This window comes from Penicillium longicatenatum (genome assembly GCF_028827895.1).
Source record: "Penicillium longicatenatum strain IBT 33135 chromosome Unknown contig_6_segment0_segment0, whole genome shotgun sequence".
Classification (NCBI taxonomy): Eukaryota; Fungi; Ascomycota; class Eurotiomycetes; order Eurotiales; family Aspergillaceae; genus Penicillium; species Penicillium longicatenatum.
In genome coordinates this window covers 3729262-3742646 of record NW_026643123.1, presented here as the reverse complement: position 1 = coordinate 3742646, position 13385 = coordinate 3729262, and the positions used below count along the sequence as shown (strand labels likewise).

The window sequence follows — 13385 nt, the reverse complement described above, 5'->3', positions numbered from 1 at the left end:
TACATACATATTTGTCTAACGTAAATCCTTGTGCTAATCATACTAGCGCTGGTGATTACGAAGATCAAAGGGATCGTGAGGATCATCCAAAGTCAAAGAGGCTTATGAGACACCTGGCAAGGCACTGAATCGTCTACGTCCACGAAAATGCAAATTGATGCGAAAATCATCCCTGATCGACACGGCCCGGTCCAATAGCTACAAATCTGCCAAATAGAGCTATCCAATCGGATAGACGGGATTGGATTCCTCGTGGCAAGATCTAAATATTGGCAAAGAAGGAAGGTGGACCGATCTACCAAGGGATGAAGTACGCGTCATACCTCGATATTCGCACTGATTTACATCACTGTGGCAGAGACACACGGCCAAAGAGAAAGAGCTGAGCATGGTCACAAGTTTTGGTGAACATCGCAATCTCCCCCACAACGCAGAAGTACCTGCATACCGTAGGTATACAGCGGTCGGACTCGGTTGGGGAGTAGTTTTCTGCGTTGATGGGTAGTTGGTTGCATCTAATCAAACGGATCGATATCTCTCAATCTCAATTTTTGATCTGGCCACATAGAACCACATCCTCTCCGAATGGGTACCACTTGACGTTTTTCAACCTCGCAGCGGACATGGCATTTCCTTCTTCATCAAAACGTCTGTCGGGAGAAACCACAACACCACCGCGGCCTAGCCATGTGGGTGCAATAGTCACAATAACACTATCAATCAAAGACATCGATGCGGGTGCGAGCAGAGAGTTGATGACCTGGCCGCCTCCTTCAATCATGACACTTTGAAGACCATTAGCTCGGAGCGAAACGAGCAGAACTTTCCAATCGATAATATGTTTCCCATTGGCCGCAATGCTCATCTGCAATGAAATGAATTTACCACCGTATTTCTCCAGCAGTGCTTTCTTCTCAGCTGGAGGTTCTGCAAGTGCCGTCACAATCCAAGGTGCTCGACCACGTCCCTGTCTGCACAATTGGAAAAGTTTGCTATCCTCGGTAAAATCCCATCGAGCTGTGGAGTCAATTACAACGGGACGTGGTTGACCATCCAGACCGTCTTTGCCATAGCCACCGACCCCGGAAATGCGACAATTAAGGCCAGGGTCATCTGCCACTGCTGTTCCGACGCCGATGAGAATGCCATCATGGCGGGAGCGAAGATAGTGAGTCATGGCTTTGGACTGCGGGCCGGACAGCACAGTTCGTGCACCGGGCGATAAGGCGAGAGATGAGTCCAGTGATGTTGCGAAAGTCAATGTCGTGAAGGGCATATCAGATTGGAGAGCTGGAACATCATGTGGGCTATCTTGTGGAGGTAAATGAGGCTCCAAAAAGACTCTGTCGGAGTCAGGAAGCTCCAGCGCATCACGTACGGCCAATGACATGGTGTTTCAGAGTAGATGCAATCTTTTGGTTTGTTATGAAGGTGATGGCGGGAACGTTACTGATAAAACTTGATAATACGAGGAATGGTGCCTTGGTGCCTGACACAATGGCCAACTGGTGTGGATCCAACCCCGCTAACTGGAACTATGGTCACACAATTGTTGACAAGAAGACATCTTAAAAGCATGGGTTTTTGCCCATTCTAAGGTTTCCATCTAGCTATAAATGCCTCGAAAGCAGAAATATCTCACTGGACAGTGATCACACCACCAGAAACACTAATTTCTGCAACATACATCGCGCGGCCATCGTCAATGTTTTGGCCATTCTCAAAGGCATGGAATATAATTCTCGAACCATCCGCGCTAAAGTCGGCACCACCAGGTCCTGCCAGACTTCCCACATTACTCGAGTCCCCAGATACAAGCAGAGGGGCATTGGGTGCCTGGACTTTGGTGAAGGGTCCAGTGAGCGCTGAAGCTGTGGCATAGCTAACATCGTAGTTGGTCGTGTCGTACATATTGGAAGAAAACGAAAGATAGTAGGTCCCGCCTACGTTTGCAAGGCTTGGAGCCTCGATCAACGGCCCATCGGCATCGTCACGGTCAAGCAGCTGGATGGGATCTCCATTGGGAGTGACCGCGTCCGAGTTCAGACCCTGCAGCATGATGGGAGTAGCATGAGTAGTTCCATCACCATCAAGACTGTTTCCGTCAATCTTATAGACAACGTAGTAAGCGCCTCCGTCACTAAATCCATCTGCATCAATTGCACCGCCCTGACTCAACGGGCAAGCCAATGCACCATCCTGTGGGGTGTACGGTCCTGTGATACTTGGAGAAGTGGCAGCACCAACACAGTGCTTACTAGAATCTTCGCTTGAAGCAGCAGAGAAATACATCACGAATGTCCCGTCATTCTGATAGAGGTGAGCTTCATCGAATCTGGTCATGGGTATTCTGGCGTACCTTTTGAATCACGTCGGGGGCCCAGATAGCAGGCGATGATGCGACCCAAGATGGGAATGGGCCGGGCAGGGCGTCCGTGCCTGACATCAGGTTCCACGTTGAGAAGTCGGAAGATGATGCGACCTGGACATTCACGCCGTTTCCATTCGTGGCGAAGGCATAATACCCGTCACTTGTTTGAACCACGCAAGGATCGGCGAAATTAGCATCGATTACACGGGAGGACTCGGAGGCCGCAAGTCCAAGAAGTGCTGAAGCTAATGTGAAAAAGATGACAGAGCTCATTTTGCAGAGGTTCCAAGCTAAAAGACATTAAATTGTACTGATAGATCGAATTTGAGATTTCATTCAAGGGGCTCGCATCCCCTTTATGTAACATTTTGGGCCCTGCAGACCCATACACATATTAGCCTGCCTGGATAATTAATATCTGCCGGTCCCTTTTTGTGCTGTTATTACCAATTCATAGTCTGCGAAGGTCTTCAACATCTCCAGTCTCGTTCCTTCTCCCAAGGATCATCGTTCCCGCTAAGCCTAAGATAGGAAATGGCCTCTAGTGCTCACTGCTGATCATCTCCGAAATACAGGATGCTGTGGTAAATTGAAAGTATATTTTCAAGAATCCCCGTCCGGGCGCGTTTCTATACTTTTTATAGAAAATCCCGAACTCCGTTGTATGCCCTGCCACTGCCAAGAAATCTCGCACATGTTCACTTTACGTGGTTTCAGTTCGGGGCTGCAGCATGTATGTTCTTAATGTTACATCGAAGTGGTCGATTGACCAAGTATTGCCTAGTGAGCCGGCGCGGCGACAAAAGACCTCGGGAGGTTACTCTTCAGCAGATCTGTGTTTGGCTAGTTGGTGATAGTGAGATATTGATACATTGTATCTCAGTGATAGTCGTACCTAAACACCTATAATTTCCCCCCGATCGTAGATTTCGTTGCATCCCAGCTGTGCCCAGCAAGATATTCTTGGCCCTTCAGAAGCACCCTGCTATTCTCCTCGCCAAGCCACTTTGGCTCCAGGTTCTGGATACGATCTTCGATTTCGTAGCTTTCTCCACCTGCCACAAAAACAATCTTCCCCGCAAAAGGGAGACGAGCCCCACCATGGGTATTCCCATTCAAACCCCGGTTTGCAGTGGCACAAAGGAGAATCGCCCTGGCCACATCCGCAGCTTCATTTGTAGGTAAACCCCGCTCGTACCATCCCTGTTCAATTGCGAGAACCAGACGTGTTTCTGGATTTATGTTAGCCTTAAACGTCCAAAATAGAGACACTTAGATGGAATGGGTATCATACTTGTCATCCATGGACATATTACGTTGACTCGGATGTTTTCCCGAGTTCCTGTAAGGTGAATTCCCCGCATGATCCCCACGACGCCATGCTTGCTGGCCGTGTAGGGAACCAACCCCTCACCTTCTTTGAAGCCGGCAATACTGCTCACCATCACAATATCACCGCCCCCACACCTTCGTAGATAGTGCATTCCAATGCGAACGGTGAAAAGGGATCCTTTCACGTTGACATCGACCTCGGCCATGGAGGGCTCTTGTTCAATGTCGGCATCGGGACTGAAAGAGTCCTGATGGATGGCGATTCCAGCATTGGCGACAACGATATCTATTCGGCCATATTTCTCGTACGCAGTCTTGAATAGATGGAGTTGTTCAGAATAGACTGAGGTGTCGCATTTGACGAATTGGACGGTTGGACCAAGTTCAGATTCCAATTCTAGTGATGGCCCTTCGGCAACGTCGCCAAATACTATTTTGGCGCCATATTCTAGAGTCTAGTCAGCGAGGGTGTTTGAGAGCATGTTTCATCTTCATGGCTTACTGCAGAACTGCTGGACGGCTGAGCGACCAATGCCTGTTGCAGCGCCGGTCAAGACCACGACCTTATCAGCTAGGCTTTCTAACAGTATTGGTTCGAATTGAAGATGAGCCATGTTGTGCGATGGTACTTTTATTGGCAGTTGAGGAAGGATATCAACTGAGCTTGGATTGTTTGCTTTTTACCGGACCCCGGAAATCCCCCTCTCATAGCTTCATGACCCCACACTGTACACGATGGATTTCGAACGTGAGCGTGGAACTTCCATGTAAGAGGTCATGGCCACTCCACATTGTCAAGGCGATGATTTCCAATGGCCAAATACCCGGTCGTTTTGATCTCAGATCTCGGAGCTTCGTAGCTACACACCGAAGGTCAACGGTCGGAACCCCTCCCTATGACTCAATTTGGCAGACTATCAAAGTATTTCACGCCTACTGGATATAAAATGTTTCTCCTGAATCAGCCAATGGATCTGTGGCTTCTAGCAGAACACTTCTAAAAGAAAATAGTTGCCCATGTAATCAAGCCTTATTTTACATCATCAATGCATGCTTGATTTTCATTGCTTGCCTTGAACATGCACAGGAATGGCCTAGTTCATCAAATACGAAACTCTGGTTGTATTCGAGATAGGTAGGAGGCCATTCTACATAGAATCAGCTTGTTCCTATGGAATTCGACCAGCCATTTATTGCCAGATTCGGCAGGGGCATGCATGACAGATTGATATATCACCGACCGTGCACCCATGTGCGACAGAAAACCTATGTTGTTGAGCGGTCGAATTCAGAGTGATAGTCAGATTTGAATCCATGAATGTTAGGTAGTACCACTCCTACGTGCGGCGTACATAATCGTCCTTGACTTCTCTTTCCCTGTGCTCCGTATACAGGTTACATTTCTCTATCTCCTCGTATTATGGAGTTTGTGCTACTGACATCTGTAGGAATAGGTATGTAAGATTGAATTTGTTTTCGTTGTGTTACCACGTAGATCTCGCTTGCTACTTGTATTCTAGTTTGCTCACAGCGTATTGTGACTCGTATCTGCTAATAGCTCATCTGCGTAAGCTGCCGAAGATCTCCAGAGCATTGAACAGGATGCAACCATGAGCGATGGCACTGAGAGCTCGAGCCAAAGTAACAGGGTGATACTAGTTCTTTCGCTAGCTACTTCCAGTGAAGATGACGATTCTGCTGCTGCTCAAGGCTCTTCTTTTGCAGATTCTCACTGTAAGTGTTTCAATCATGAAGATGACTTTGATGCTTCTGTTTAATATGGCTCTTCTGTTGGTTCTAATTCTTCCCATGCTTCTGGTATAAGTGATGACTCCCCTCGATTGCGAAGATAACTACGAGCCTAGGGCTGACGAACAGTGATGACTAGTTAGATGTTTTTGTTTAGCCTTGATGTGGGTCTTCCCCTATACCTATTAAATTTCTTTGTATCATTTTGAGAATGCGAAGGCTTTTTTATTGATGGAATCTCCAAACTTTACGAACCTGTAGAATAGTCATCCAATTCTATGATGTGTACTCCAGTTCAATACTATGACTAGAGTAATGAAAGAAGCAAATACTATAACCACCTGTTCCTTACAAGTTTAGCTACCTATCAGCGTAAACTCGGCCTTCTATATCATGGCTAGCGGATGTATGTGGGTCTTGCCAGATTATCAGAGTAACTCTTACAATGTGTGAGAACCACTGGAACAGAGCGGCGGACTAAAAATCTTCTCTTGCTAAGTCAACATAGCAACAGTCCTCATCTCACCTGGGCAATGTAAGCGCCTACGACCCTAACATTGGAGTCCGACGCCATGTGTCACCGTTCGCTTAGTCTACAATGAATATTGGAACCCTCTGTACGGAGCCAAATGATCCTATAAATTATTCACTAGCGGATCGGTGATAACCGATCCTTTTTCTCTTCTTCCTCGACGAGATAACGAGCATTCAATCACACGAAGGCAGATCGAGAGCAAGGAGATGAAAAAGTGGAGACAGGAAAGTTCCCGCAATGATGGAAGCATTGTGCCTGTCAGGAATCTTGGATTAAGATGGGAGTTGGAGATAATCTTTGTGTGACAAGATTGGATATGGGAATTCAGGACCAAATAGCGTCTTATCATTGGATCAGGCTTCATGGAAACGACCATTACTCAGCTTGACAAATGCATGCAGGTGCGGGAGTAAGCCCGTGCGACTGGTCGCATGGCCCCGAATCTTAGGGCTGTCAAGGCGTAAATTCCCATGAAGTGACTAAGATTGTGCATGGTCCACTTAGGTGGGGGTAAAAGTCAAGATGCATCCATTTCTCCGGTCTGCAGGTCTCTCGCATCTGTTGTTGACAGCGTGATCTAGGAGCGGATGACCATGTGCGATGAGATGGGAATGTCCGTGAGGGGTTGTGTGTTTTCTGCACCTTGGCGAATGGCCGCTGAAGCACAATGGTTGTGAGAGAATTGGTTCTTTGGGTAGATCTTCGGTGCGGGATGATGCGATCGATATGCAAGGCGGGCCTCCTGCAGGCCTCTCCGGTGCAAAAGGTGGGCAGTTGTTGACACCCCCGATCCTAAGGAATGAAAATGCGGTGTCTCCCGGCGCTTTGGTGCCCGACAGGACGCCCTTACATCATCCGATCCTTCGAGTTTGTGATGTGTTTCCTAGATTGTCACACCGGCAAGTGTGCAAATGACATGGCCCGACAGTCAATTGCATGCTACCTCGTATTGTCTGTTGCTTCCAGGTCCTTTATACACTGGAGCAGATGTTACTATCTGGATCAATGCCAAGGTGTTTGAACTCATCGTGGGATTCAAATGGGCAAGGAGATCAAACCTGCAGTCATGAGAGGTAGTGATTTCCTCGGCACATGTAAACATCGTTCCGATACCAATTACATATTTCTCTTAACTCCGCACCGCTCATGCCAGGTGCCAGTAGATGCAAGTTGATGCAAGCTCTCAGGTACCCAAGTATGCGTTGTTCAGTTTACCAATTGAACCTGGAAATAAGCTATGATTCAGTCGATATGCAAACTATAACGAGAAAAAGCCCAAATGGCAGATATTTCATCAGATGTGCCCGCCCCCACTCCAACCTTGACCTATAGATAAGAATCCACTTCCACGCTGCCATGGCCAAAGGCATCTAGATTCTAGCCCTGGACCATTGTACAATTTGCCAGCCCATTGAAAGGCTATGGAAAACGCGTCTAGAGAAAATATTTTCCAGCCTGAACGGCAACTGGGTGCCTGACTCGACAATTGCTAAACAAATGACCTAGACCCAGCACATCCCGAGGTTCCCCACTTAGTCTGGTTTGCTATAATGTGTAGGTCTTTCTCACTATGAGCGGTCAATCGTGTCTCCCATGACGAACTCGCCTTGCGATCGACAGAGAACAGGGGATGATGGGTGATATTAAATACCCGTCCCCAATGGGTCTTGTGAAGAGCGTGAGCCAATCATGCGGACGTGCCGAGTAGTGTACCAGAGGTTGCAATATATTAACACCGAAGCGGGAAAAGCGCAAACTCGAGGGCCATGGGTTTTGGGGGCTTAATTAGAAATGGAGATAGGGGTTGAAACTGACAGGAAAATATAAATTAAGGAGAATTACACAGCGATGTTGATTTTTATACTGTAAAGCAATGATCTATGGATTAAAAAAAAAAAAAAGGATGAAAAAGCAAAGGTTCCCTGCTCCAATCATAGTGGAATGCCCTCCCCAATTCTCCTGAATTCCCTGTTCTTTTGCAGATTTCTTTCTAGAATGAGATAACTACCGAATTAAAGAGAAAAACCCTTAAATCAATTTCGGCCTGCAAGTATACGAGAAGTTCCGAGCAATCTTATATATCGGGTCAATTCTCTTGAAAAAGGGGGATCCACCGTTGCCGGGAACAAAAAGAAGCTCAAGCGGTTCCCCATTTCCTCTTTTCCACTGGACGAACCTCCTTATTTCATCCCCTAGAACTCCATCCTCCCAACCCAGACCCCTGGTAACTTGGCGAGATCGCCCGCGACTCTTTCTGTTTTTGCCTGCAAAGTTTCGTTACTCCTTTCCTTCGATCGCGGGCCTAATTCGATCTTCGATCCTGCTTTCTCTCAAACACCCCCTTTCTTCCGGGTTTTACACACATAGACGTCTCCAGAATGGCCTCCAAGGTGAGCCACTCCTCCTGTCGTCGCGAGCAATCCCTCCCGATCCTCCCCCTCCTCTCCCGGATTGTCGACGCCCGCGATTCTATTCCGAGACCATATGGGAACTTCGTCTTCTCCCCCCTCCTGCTCAATGGCTGACCCTGCGATTCCTCCCCACAGTTCCTACGAGAGTACAAGCTAGTAGTCGTTGGCGGTGGTGGTGTCGGAAAGTCTTGTTTGACCATCCAGCTCATCCAGAGCCACTTCGTGGATGAGTATGACCCAACAATTGAAGGTGAGCTTTGCCACGGTGCCTGGCATCTCGAATCAACCCACTCATATCTTCGCTTTCGTCTCTAGATTCCTACCGCAAGCAGTGTGTGATTGACGATGAGGTTGCTTTGTTGGATGTCCTGGACACAGCAGGCCAGGAGGAGTACTCGGCAATGCGGGAACAGTACATGCGCACCGGCGAGGGCTTCCTGCTCATCTACTCGATAACATCGCGTCAATCCTTCGAAGAGATCATGACCTTCCAACAGCAGATCCTCCGCGTCAAGGACAAGGACTATTTCCCCATCATTGTGGTCGCCAACAAGTGTGATTTGGAGAAGGAGCGCGTAGTCTCCGAGCAAGGTACGCATTCTCTCCAAAGTTTCCCAGATTCGATTGATTGCAATCGAACGGAACATTATCCCGCAATAAGATCATACCAGAACCATCAAACTAACGATATTTTTTCTTTCTCACTACAGAGGGTGAAGCCTTGGCCCGACAGTTCGGCTGCAAGTTCATCGAGACCTCCGCCAAGTCCCGCATCAACGTCGAGAATGCCTTCTACGACCTCGTTCGTGAGATCCGCCGCTACAACAAGGAGATGTCGTCCTACCCCTCCGGCTCGGGTGCATTCGGTGCCCGCCAGCCAGAGGGTAAGATGGATGTCAGTGAGCCCGACGAGAGTGCCGGCTGCTGCTCCAAGTGCGTGGTCATGTAAAGCGGTCGGGCCTTATTTTAATCTTCCCCTTCCCCCGTTTTATCACTCGCGAACCCTTGTCTCCAACAACACGAACGAAAAACAAAAAACAATACAGAAACCCCAATCCAGAAGACGCACCAGTCGGGAACACACGAAATATACACCGCTCACACGGGTAATCAGGGAATGGAGAGATGCTTATAATGCTTCCCCGGTATGGGGGGAAGGGAGGAACTGGAATGCGGAAAAGAAAAACCAGTTGTGCTGCGGATCTGGGTTCTTCGATGGACGGGGCTCGCAACTTGCACGACTGACCCTTGACGCCATCGTCTCATGAATTTTGATTCCCCTTTTGTTCCGCTTTTTTTTTTTTTAATTGCTGCCAATTTTTTTTTATGTCCTGATCATCTCTTTTTATCTATCATCTTTGTCTGTCTCGGGATGCGAGACGACGCGGTTGTCAATATAAGTTCTTCTACGATGCAGGGGATGCTTCTATCATGGCGCGTTTAAAATGTATTACCTAAGAAATTGAGCTCCGTAATATTATATGGCTATTGGGATCGTATAGGTAGCATTGGGTTTGCTATGCTATGTTTCTATTCAAGACATCGAAATGCAGTGCCGCATCTAGTCGAGCCAAAAATCACTTATGATACAGGCCTTCCATCTACTTACTGACTGTAAATCCGATCCTCATCTTCGGGAATATCCAGCTCATCCTCCTTCGATACCAACTTCCCCTGCACGCCCTGCTCAACCTCCTGCACGAGTGACTCCAAAAATTCCTTATCAGCACCTACCAAGGTAACGGTATTCCGCTTCTTACCCCAGCGAGGGTAACTTCCAACCTTCACCCCACGCGGCTCAACCTTCGCCGCAAGCTCAGTCAAAAACGGTGCAACCGCACTCTCAGGCAAAGGTGTACTAATCATAAACCGGTGGGTCCCCTTGCCCTCCAGATGCGCCAATCTCGGAACAAGCGAGGGCTTCAAGTTCTCCAGCAAGCGCTCAAATAGTCGCGGCACGCCGGGAAGGATATGCACGTTACCGTTGACGACAGCTACCGGAACCCACATGTCATCTGCGACGAAGACGGCCTGGTGCTCAGCCGGGATCTTGGGGTCGTAGGGGAGCTCGACCATGCGCAGTTTGGCGTTTAGGCCTGGGGAGGGTGTTTCCCAGTCGAAGTTTGGTTGCATGGGGTGTGGCTTGGAGAGTCTCTTCATGCGCTCGAAGGCAGGTTCGTGGAGTTGGAGCTTCAGGTTGAATGCTTTGGCGATTGAGGAGTAGGTGATATCATCGTGTCTGATAGATTCATGTTAGCCTGAGGTTCGCCGGTATAAGGGATCGTTGTGTACGGACGTTGGTCCAATTCCTCCGCTGGTGACAACAAAGTCGTAGCGAGAGCTCATGCGGCGGACGGCTTCCATGATGTCCTCCTCATCGTCGGGGATGACCTCTACACGCTTCAGCTGGATGCCGAGGGAGAAGCAGAACTTGGCTAGGAAGGGGGAGTTGGTGTCGATGGTCTGCATTGGAGAGTCATTGTAAGTCCTTCCATTCTTGTCAGTTGGGTGATATGTGAATCATTACCTTTCCACCGAGGACCTCATCGCCAATAATCAGGCATGCAGCCGTGTGGATGGGCTTCGCGTGCGCGGCTGATGTCATCGCGAATGGGCCTGCTAGGAGCGGAGATGAGAGAGTCGGGGCTGATGGACGGGTATAAAACGGACGGGCGAAATGACGCGTGAGTAAGTTGAGACGATTGAGCATGAAGAAACAGAAGAGTGGTATGTACAAGTCGGGCACAAAGAATAAGGTGAAGAGGGCGAATGGAGTTCTGAGATGAGAGCGGAAGTGGGGGGAGGGGAATGTCTCCGCCCGCATTTTGATCAGAACGGGCCGTGCGTCATCTCCTCAACTCGCGAGAACATTCAATCTAGGCTGGGGTCAGTTCAGATCAAAGCCAACTGAATCTATTACGCTCTTGTTTGGTGTCCTTGAGATTCATATCAGAATGGTGAGTCGCGCGACACCCAGTCCATGTGGGAGACAGTAGCAGAGGGGAAGCAGCTGCAGCCCAAATATCCTAGGACAAACGGGGAAGCTAACCATGGCCAGTCTGATTCTCGGTTGTATTCTTTCTCTCCGGAGACTAAAGAGAAGTTGCGCAAGTTTCGTCTCGGCACATCGCGAGCCAAGGACGCGCAAGCCATCATCTGTACGCCCTCCGAAGACCCCTGTCCACCAAGTTTCGCCATCCGCGCGGAGGGTTTTTCATCTGATTGTAGATGCGAATCCTAGTCGTAGGGAGCGCTTAGACTCGGAACACTCAGCTAATAACCTACTAGATATCATTGATGCGAAGAGCCAAGAGATTCGTCCCCAGGACGGCGAGGTCTACTCGAAGATGGAGGATCTGGCGGACGACCTGCCCGAATCATCACCGCGCTTTATCCTCCTCAGTCACCCTCTCACAACGGTAAGAGAGTCCTCATTGCTGGGGCACGAGCTAAACGGGTATAAATGCTAATGCGGCGGGACCAATAGAAGTCCGGTCGTCTCTCGGTCCCTTACGTCCTCCTCTACTGGTTGCCAGAGAACTGCAACCCATCACAGCGCATGATGTACGCCGGTGCGGTGGAGCTGATGCGAACCACCGCCGAGGTGAACCGAGTGGTGGAGGTGGAGAGCGACGAAGATATTGTTTCCATTGCGGATAAGCTGATCAGCTCTGAGTGAATTCTGAACGGAATGGTTGATAGATTTGCTGGGAGCATACTTGATGCGAGGAATTGCGTCATATCAAGGCATGCATATACCGGTTGGGAGAACTGTATAGATCGGGCGCTTGGTTGATTGGACCGTGATCAGTTGAGAGTTGGAATTTCAAATCATCTTCAATGCAGAATCCGGTGGTGATTTGAAGGCCCCGCAACGAAACAGATCGATGCTCGAACAACAACTCTTTCTGGAAAGGGTTGAGAGATCGCTCGGTCCATCGGTTGAACTGTTCGATCTATCACAATGATTTGCAACGGCGCCCGCAGAACCATTCATCTGCTGGCGATCAGCCCAATTTCCCAAGAATATCTTTGAACGAGCTAGCGGCTCTGAAGTGTCTGAGATGCCCAGGTGGTTAGACTACAGTAGTCTGTAGAATTAACGTAATTCACCCCCAAGCGAGCCACCCCCCATCCGAGCCACCCTAACCAAAACGCGTCAATTAATTAGTCTCACCCTTCTTTAACCAACCACCATGCCCCTAATTCGCTCTCAAAATCGTCAAAATTTGACTCAAAAAGAGGGTCGGATTCTGCTTGCTATCCAGGCTATTGAAAAGCAGGAAAAATTGACAATTCGTCAAGCAGCGCTTATATATGATATCCCTCGCATAACGCTCCAATTCCGTCTTAACGGACGTCAAAATCACGTTGAATCACGCGTTAAAACGTTCAAATTAACTGAAATCGAGGAGAATTCGCTTAAGAAATGGACAATCTCTATGGATATACGTGGAGCGGCCCCACGACCTTCTATGGTGCAAGAAATGGCCAATCTCTTACTAGCGACACGTGGAACGACCCCGATTCAAACAGTCGGTAAAAATTAGGTCATAAAATTCGTTAAACGTCACCTAGAGCTCGTTACTAGGTTCTCAAGACGCTATAATTACGAGCGCGCTAAGTGCGAGGACCCAGAAATCATCAAAGAATGGTTTAACCTAGTTTAATAGATAATATCCGAGCATGGGATCCACGAAGATGATATATATAACTTTGATGAGACAGGCTTCGCAATGGGCTTAACCGCGACCGCAAAGGTTATAACGAGAGCTGAATATTACGGTCGGCGAGCTCGTTTACAGCCCGGGAATCGTGAATGGGTAACCTCGATTAAGTATACAGGCGCGTCTGGATATAGCCTTCCTCTAATGGTGATATTTAAAGCCAAACTCTTTAACGAAGGTTGGACTACAGGCCTTCCAGATAACTGGCAATTCGAGGTTAGTCCAAATGGATGGACCTCGGACGAGATTGGACTTCGTTG

General features: G+C 48.5%; 7 protein-coding genes across 7 annotated transcripts; 3 read left to right on the top strand and 4 right to left on the bottom strand.

The window, feature by feature from the left end:
• Nucleotides 1-544: 544 nt before the first annotated feature.
• N7484_009595 (RibD family protein) lies at nt 545-1390 on the bottom strand (the record flags this gene model as incomplete). Its single annotated transcript, XM_057119982.1, has 1 exon — nt 545-1390. One exon carries the CDS (start codon nt 1388-1390, stop codon nt 545-547), a length of 846 nt encoding a protein of 281 aa, XP_056969537.1.
• A 248-nt stretch (nt 1391-1638) lies between these two features.
• N7484_009594 (glycoside hydrolase family 43 protein) lies at nt 1639-2644 on the bottom strand (the record flags this gene model as incomplete). The annotated part of the gene is made up of 2 exons (XM_057119981.1): nt 1639-2310; nt 2360-2644. 2 exons carry the CDS (start codon nt 2642-2644, stop codon nt 1639-1641), a joined length of 957 nt encoding a protein of 318 aa, XP_056969536.1.
• A 630-nt stretch (nt 2645-3274) lies between these two features.
• N7484_009593 (NAD(P)-binding protein) lies at nt 3275-4317 on the bottom strand (the record flags this gene model as incomplete). Its single annotated transcript, XM_057119980.1, has 3 exons — nt 3275-3603; nt 3666-4151; nt 4206-4317. The coding sequence occupies 3 exons, from the start codon at nt 4315-4317 to the stop codon at nt 3275-3277; spliced, it is 927 nt and encodes a 308-aa protein (XP_056969535.1).
• An 806-nt stretch (nt 4318-5123) lies between these two features.
• On the top strand, nt 5124-5584 carry N7484_009592 (uncharacterized protein; the record flags this gene model as incomplete). Its single annotated transcript, XM_057119979.1, has 3 exons — nt 5124-5157; nt 5276-5437; nt 5529-5584. The coding sequence occupies 3 exons, from the start codon at nt 5124-5126 to the stop codon at nt 5582-5584; spliced, it is 252 nt and encodes an 83-aa protein (XP_056969534.1).
• Nucleotides 5585-8365: 2781 nt separating this feature from the next.
• Nucleotides 8366-9347, top strand: N7484_009591 (Ras family protein; the record flags this gene model as incomplete). The annotated part of the gene is made up of 4 exons (XM_057119978.1): nt 8366-8377; nt 8534-8648; nt 8714-8989; nt 9109-9347. The coding sequence occupies 4 exons, from the start codon at nt 8366-8368 to the stop codon at nt 9345-9347; spliced, it is 642 nt and encodes a 213-aa protein (XP_056969533.1).
• A 656-nt stretch (nt 9348-10003) lies between these two features.
• Nucleotides 10004-11222, bottom strand: N7484_009590 (flavin adenine dinucleotide pyrophosphatase; the record flags this gene model as incomplete). The annotated part of the gene is made up of 3 exons (XM_057119977.1): nt 10004-10637; nt 10695-10861; nt 10926-11222. 3 exons carry the CDS (start codon nt 11220-11222, stop codon nt 10004-10006), a joined length of 1098 nt encoding a protein of 365 aa, XP_056969532.1.
• Nucleotides 11223-11352: 130 nt separating this feature from the next.
• Nucleotides 11353-12077, top strand: N7484_009589 (GMF family protein; the record flags this gene model as incomplete). Its single annotated transcript, XM_057119976.1, has 4 exons — nt 11353-11355; nt 11457-11607; nt 11687-11817; nt 11886-12077. The coding sequence occupies 4 exons, from the start codon at nt 11353-11355 to the stop codon at nt 12075-12077; spliced, it is 477 nt and encodes a 158-aa protein (XP_056969531.1).
• Between the last annotated feature and the right edge of the window lie 1308 nt (nt 12078-13385).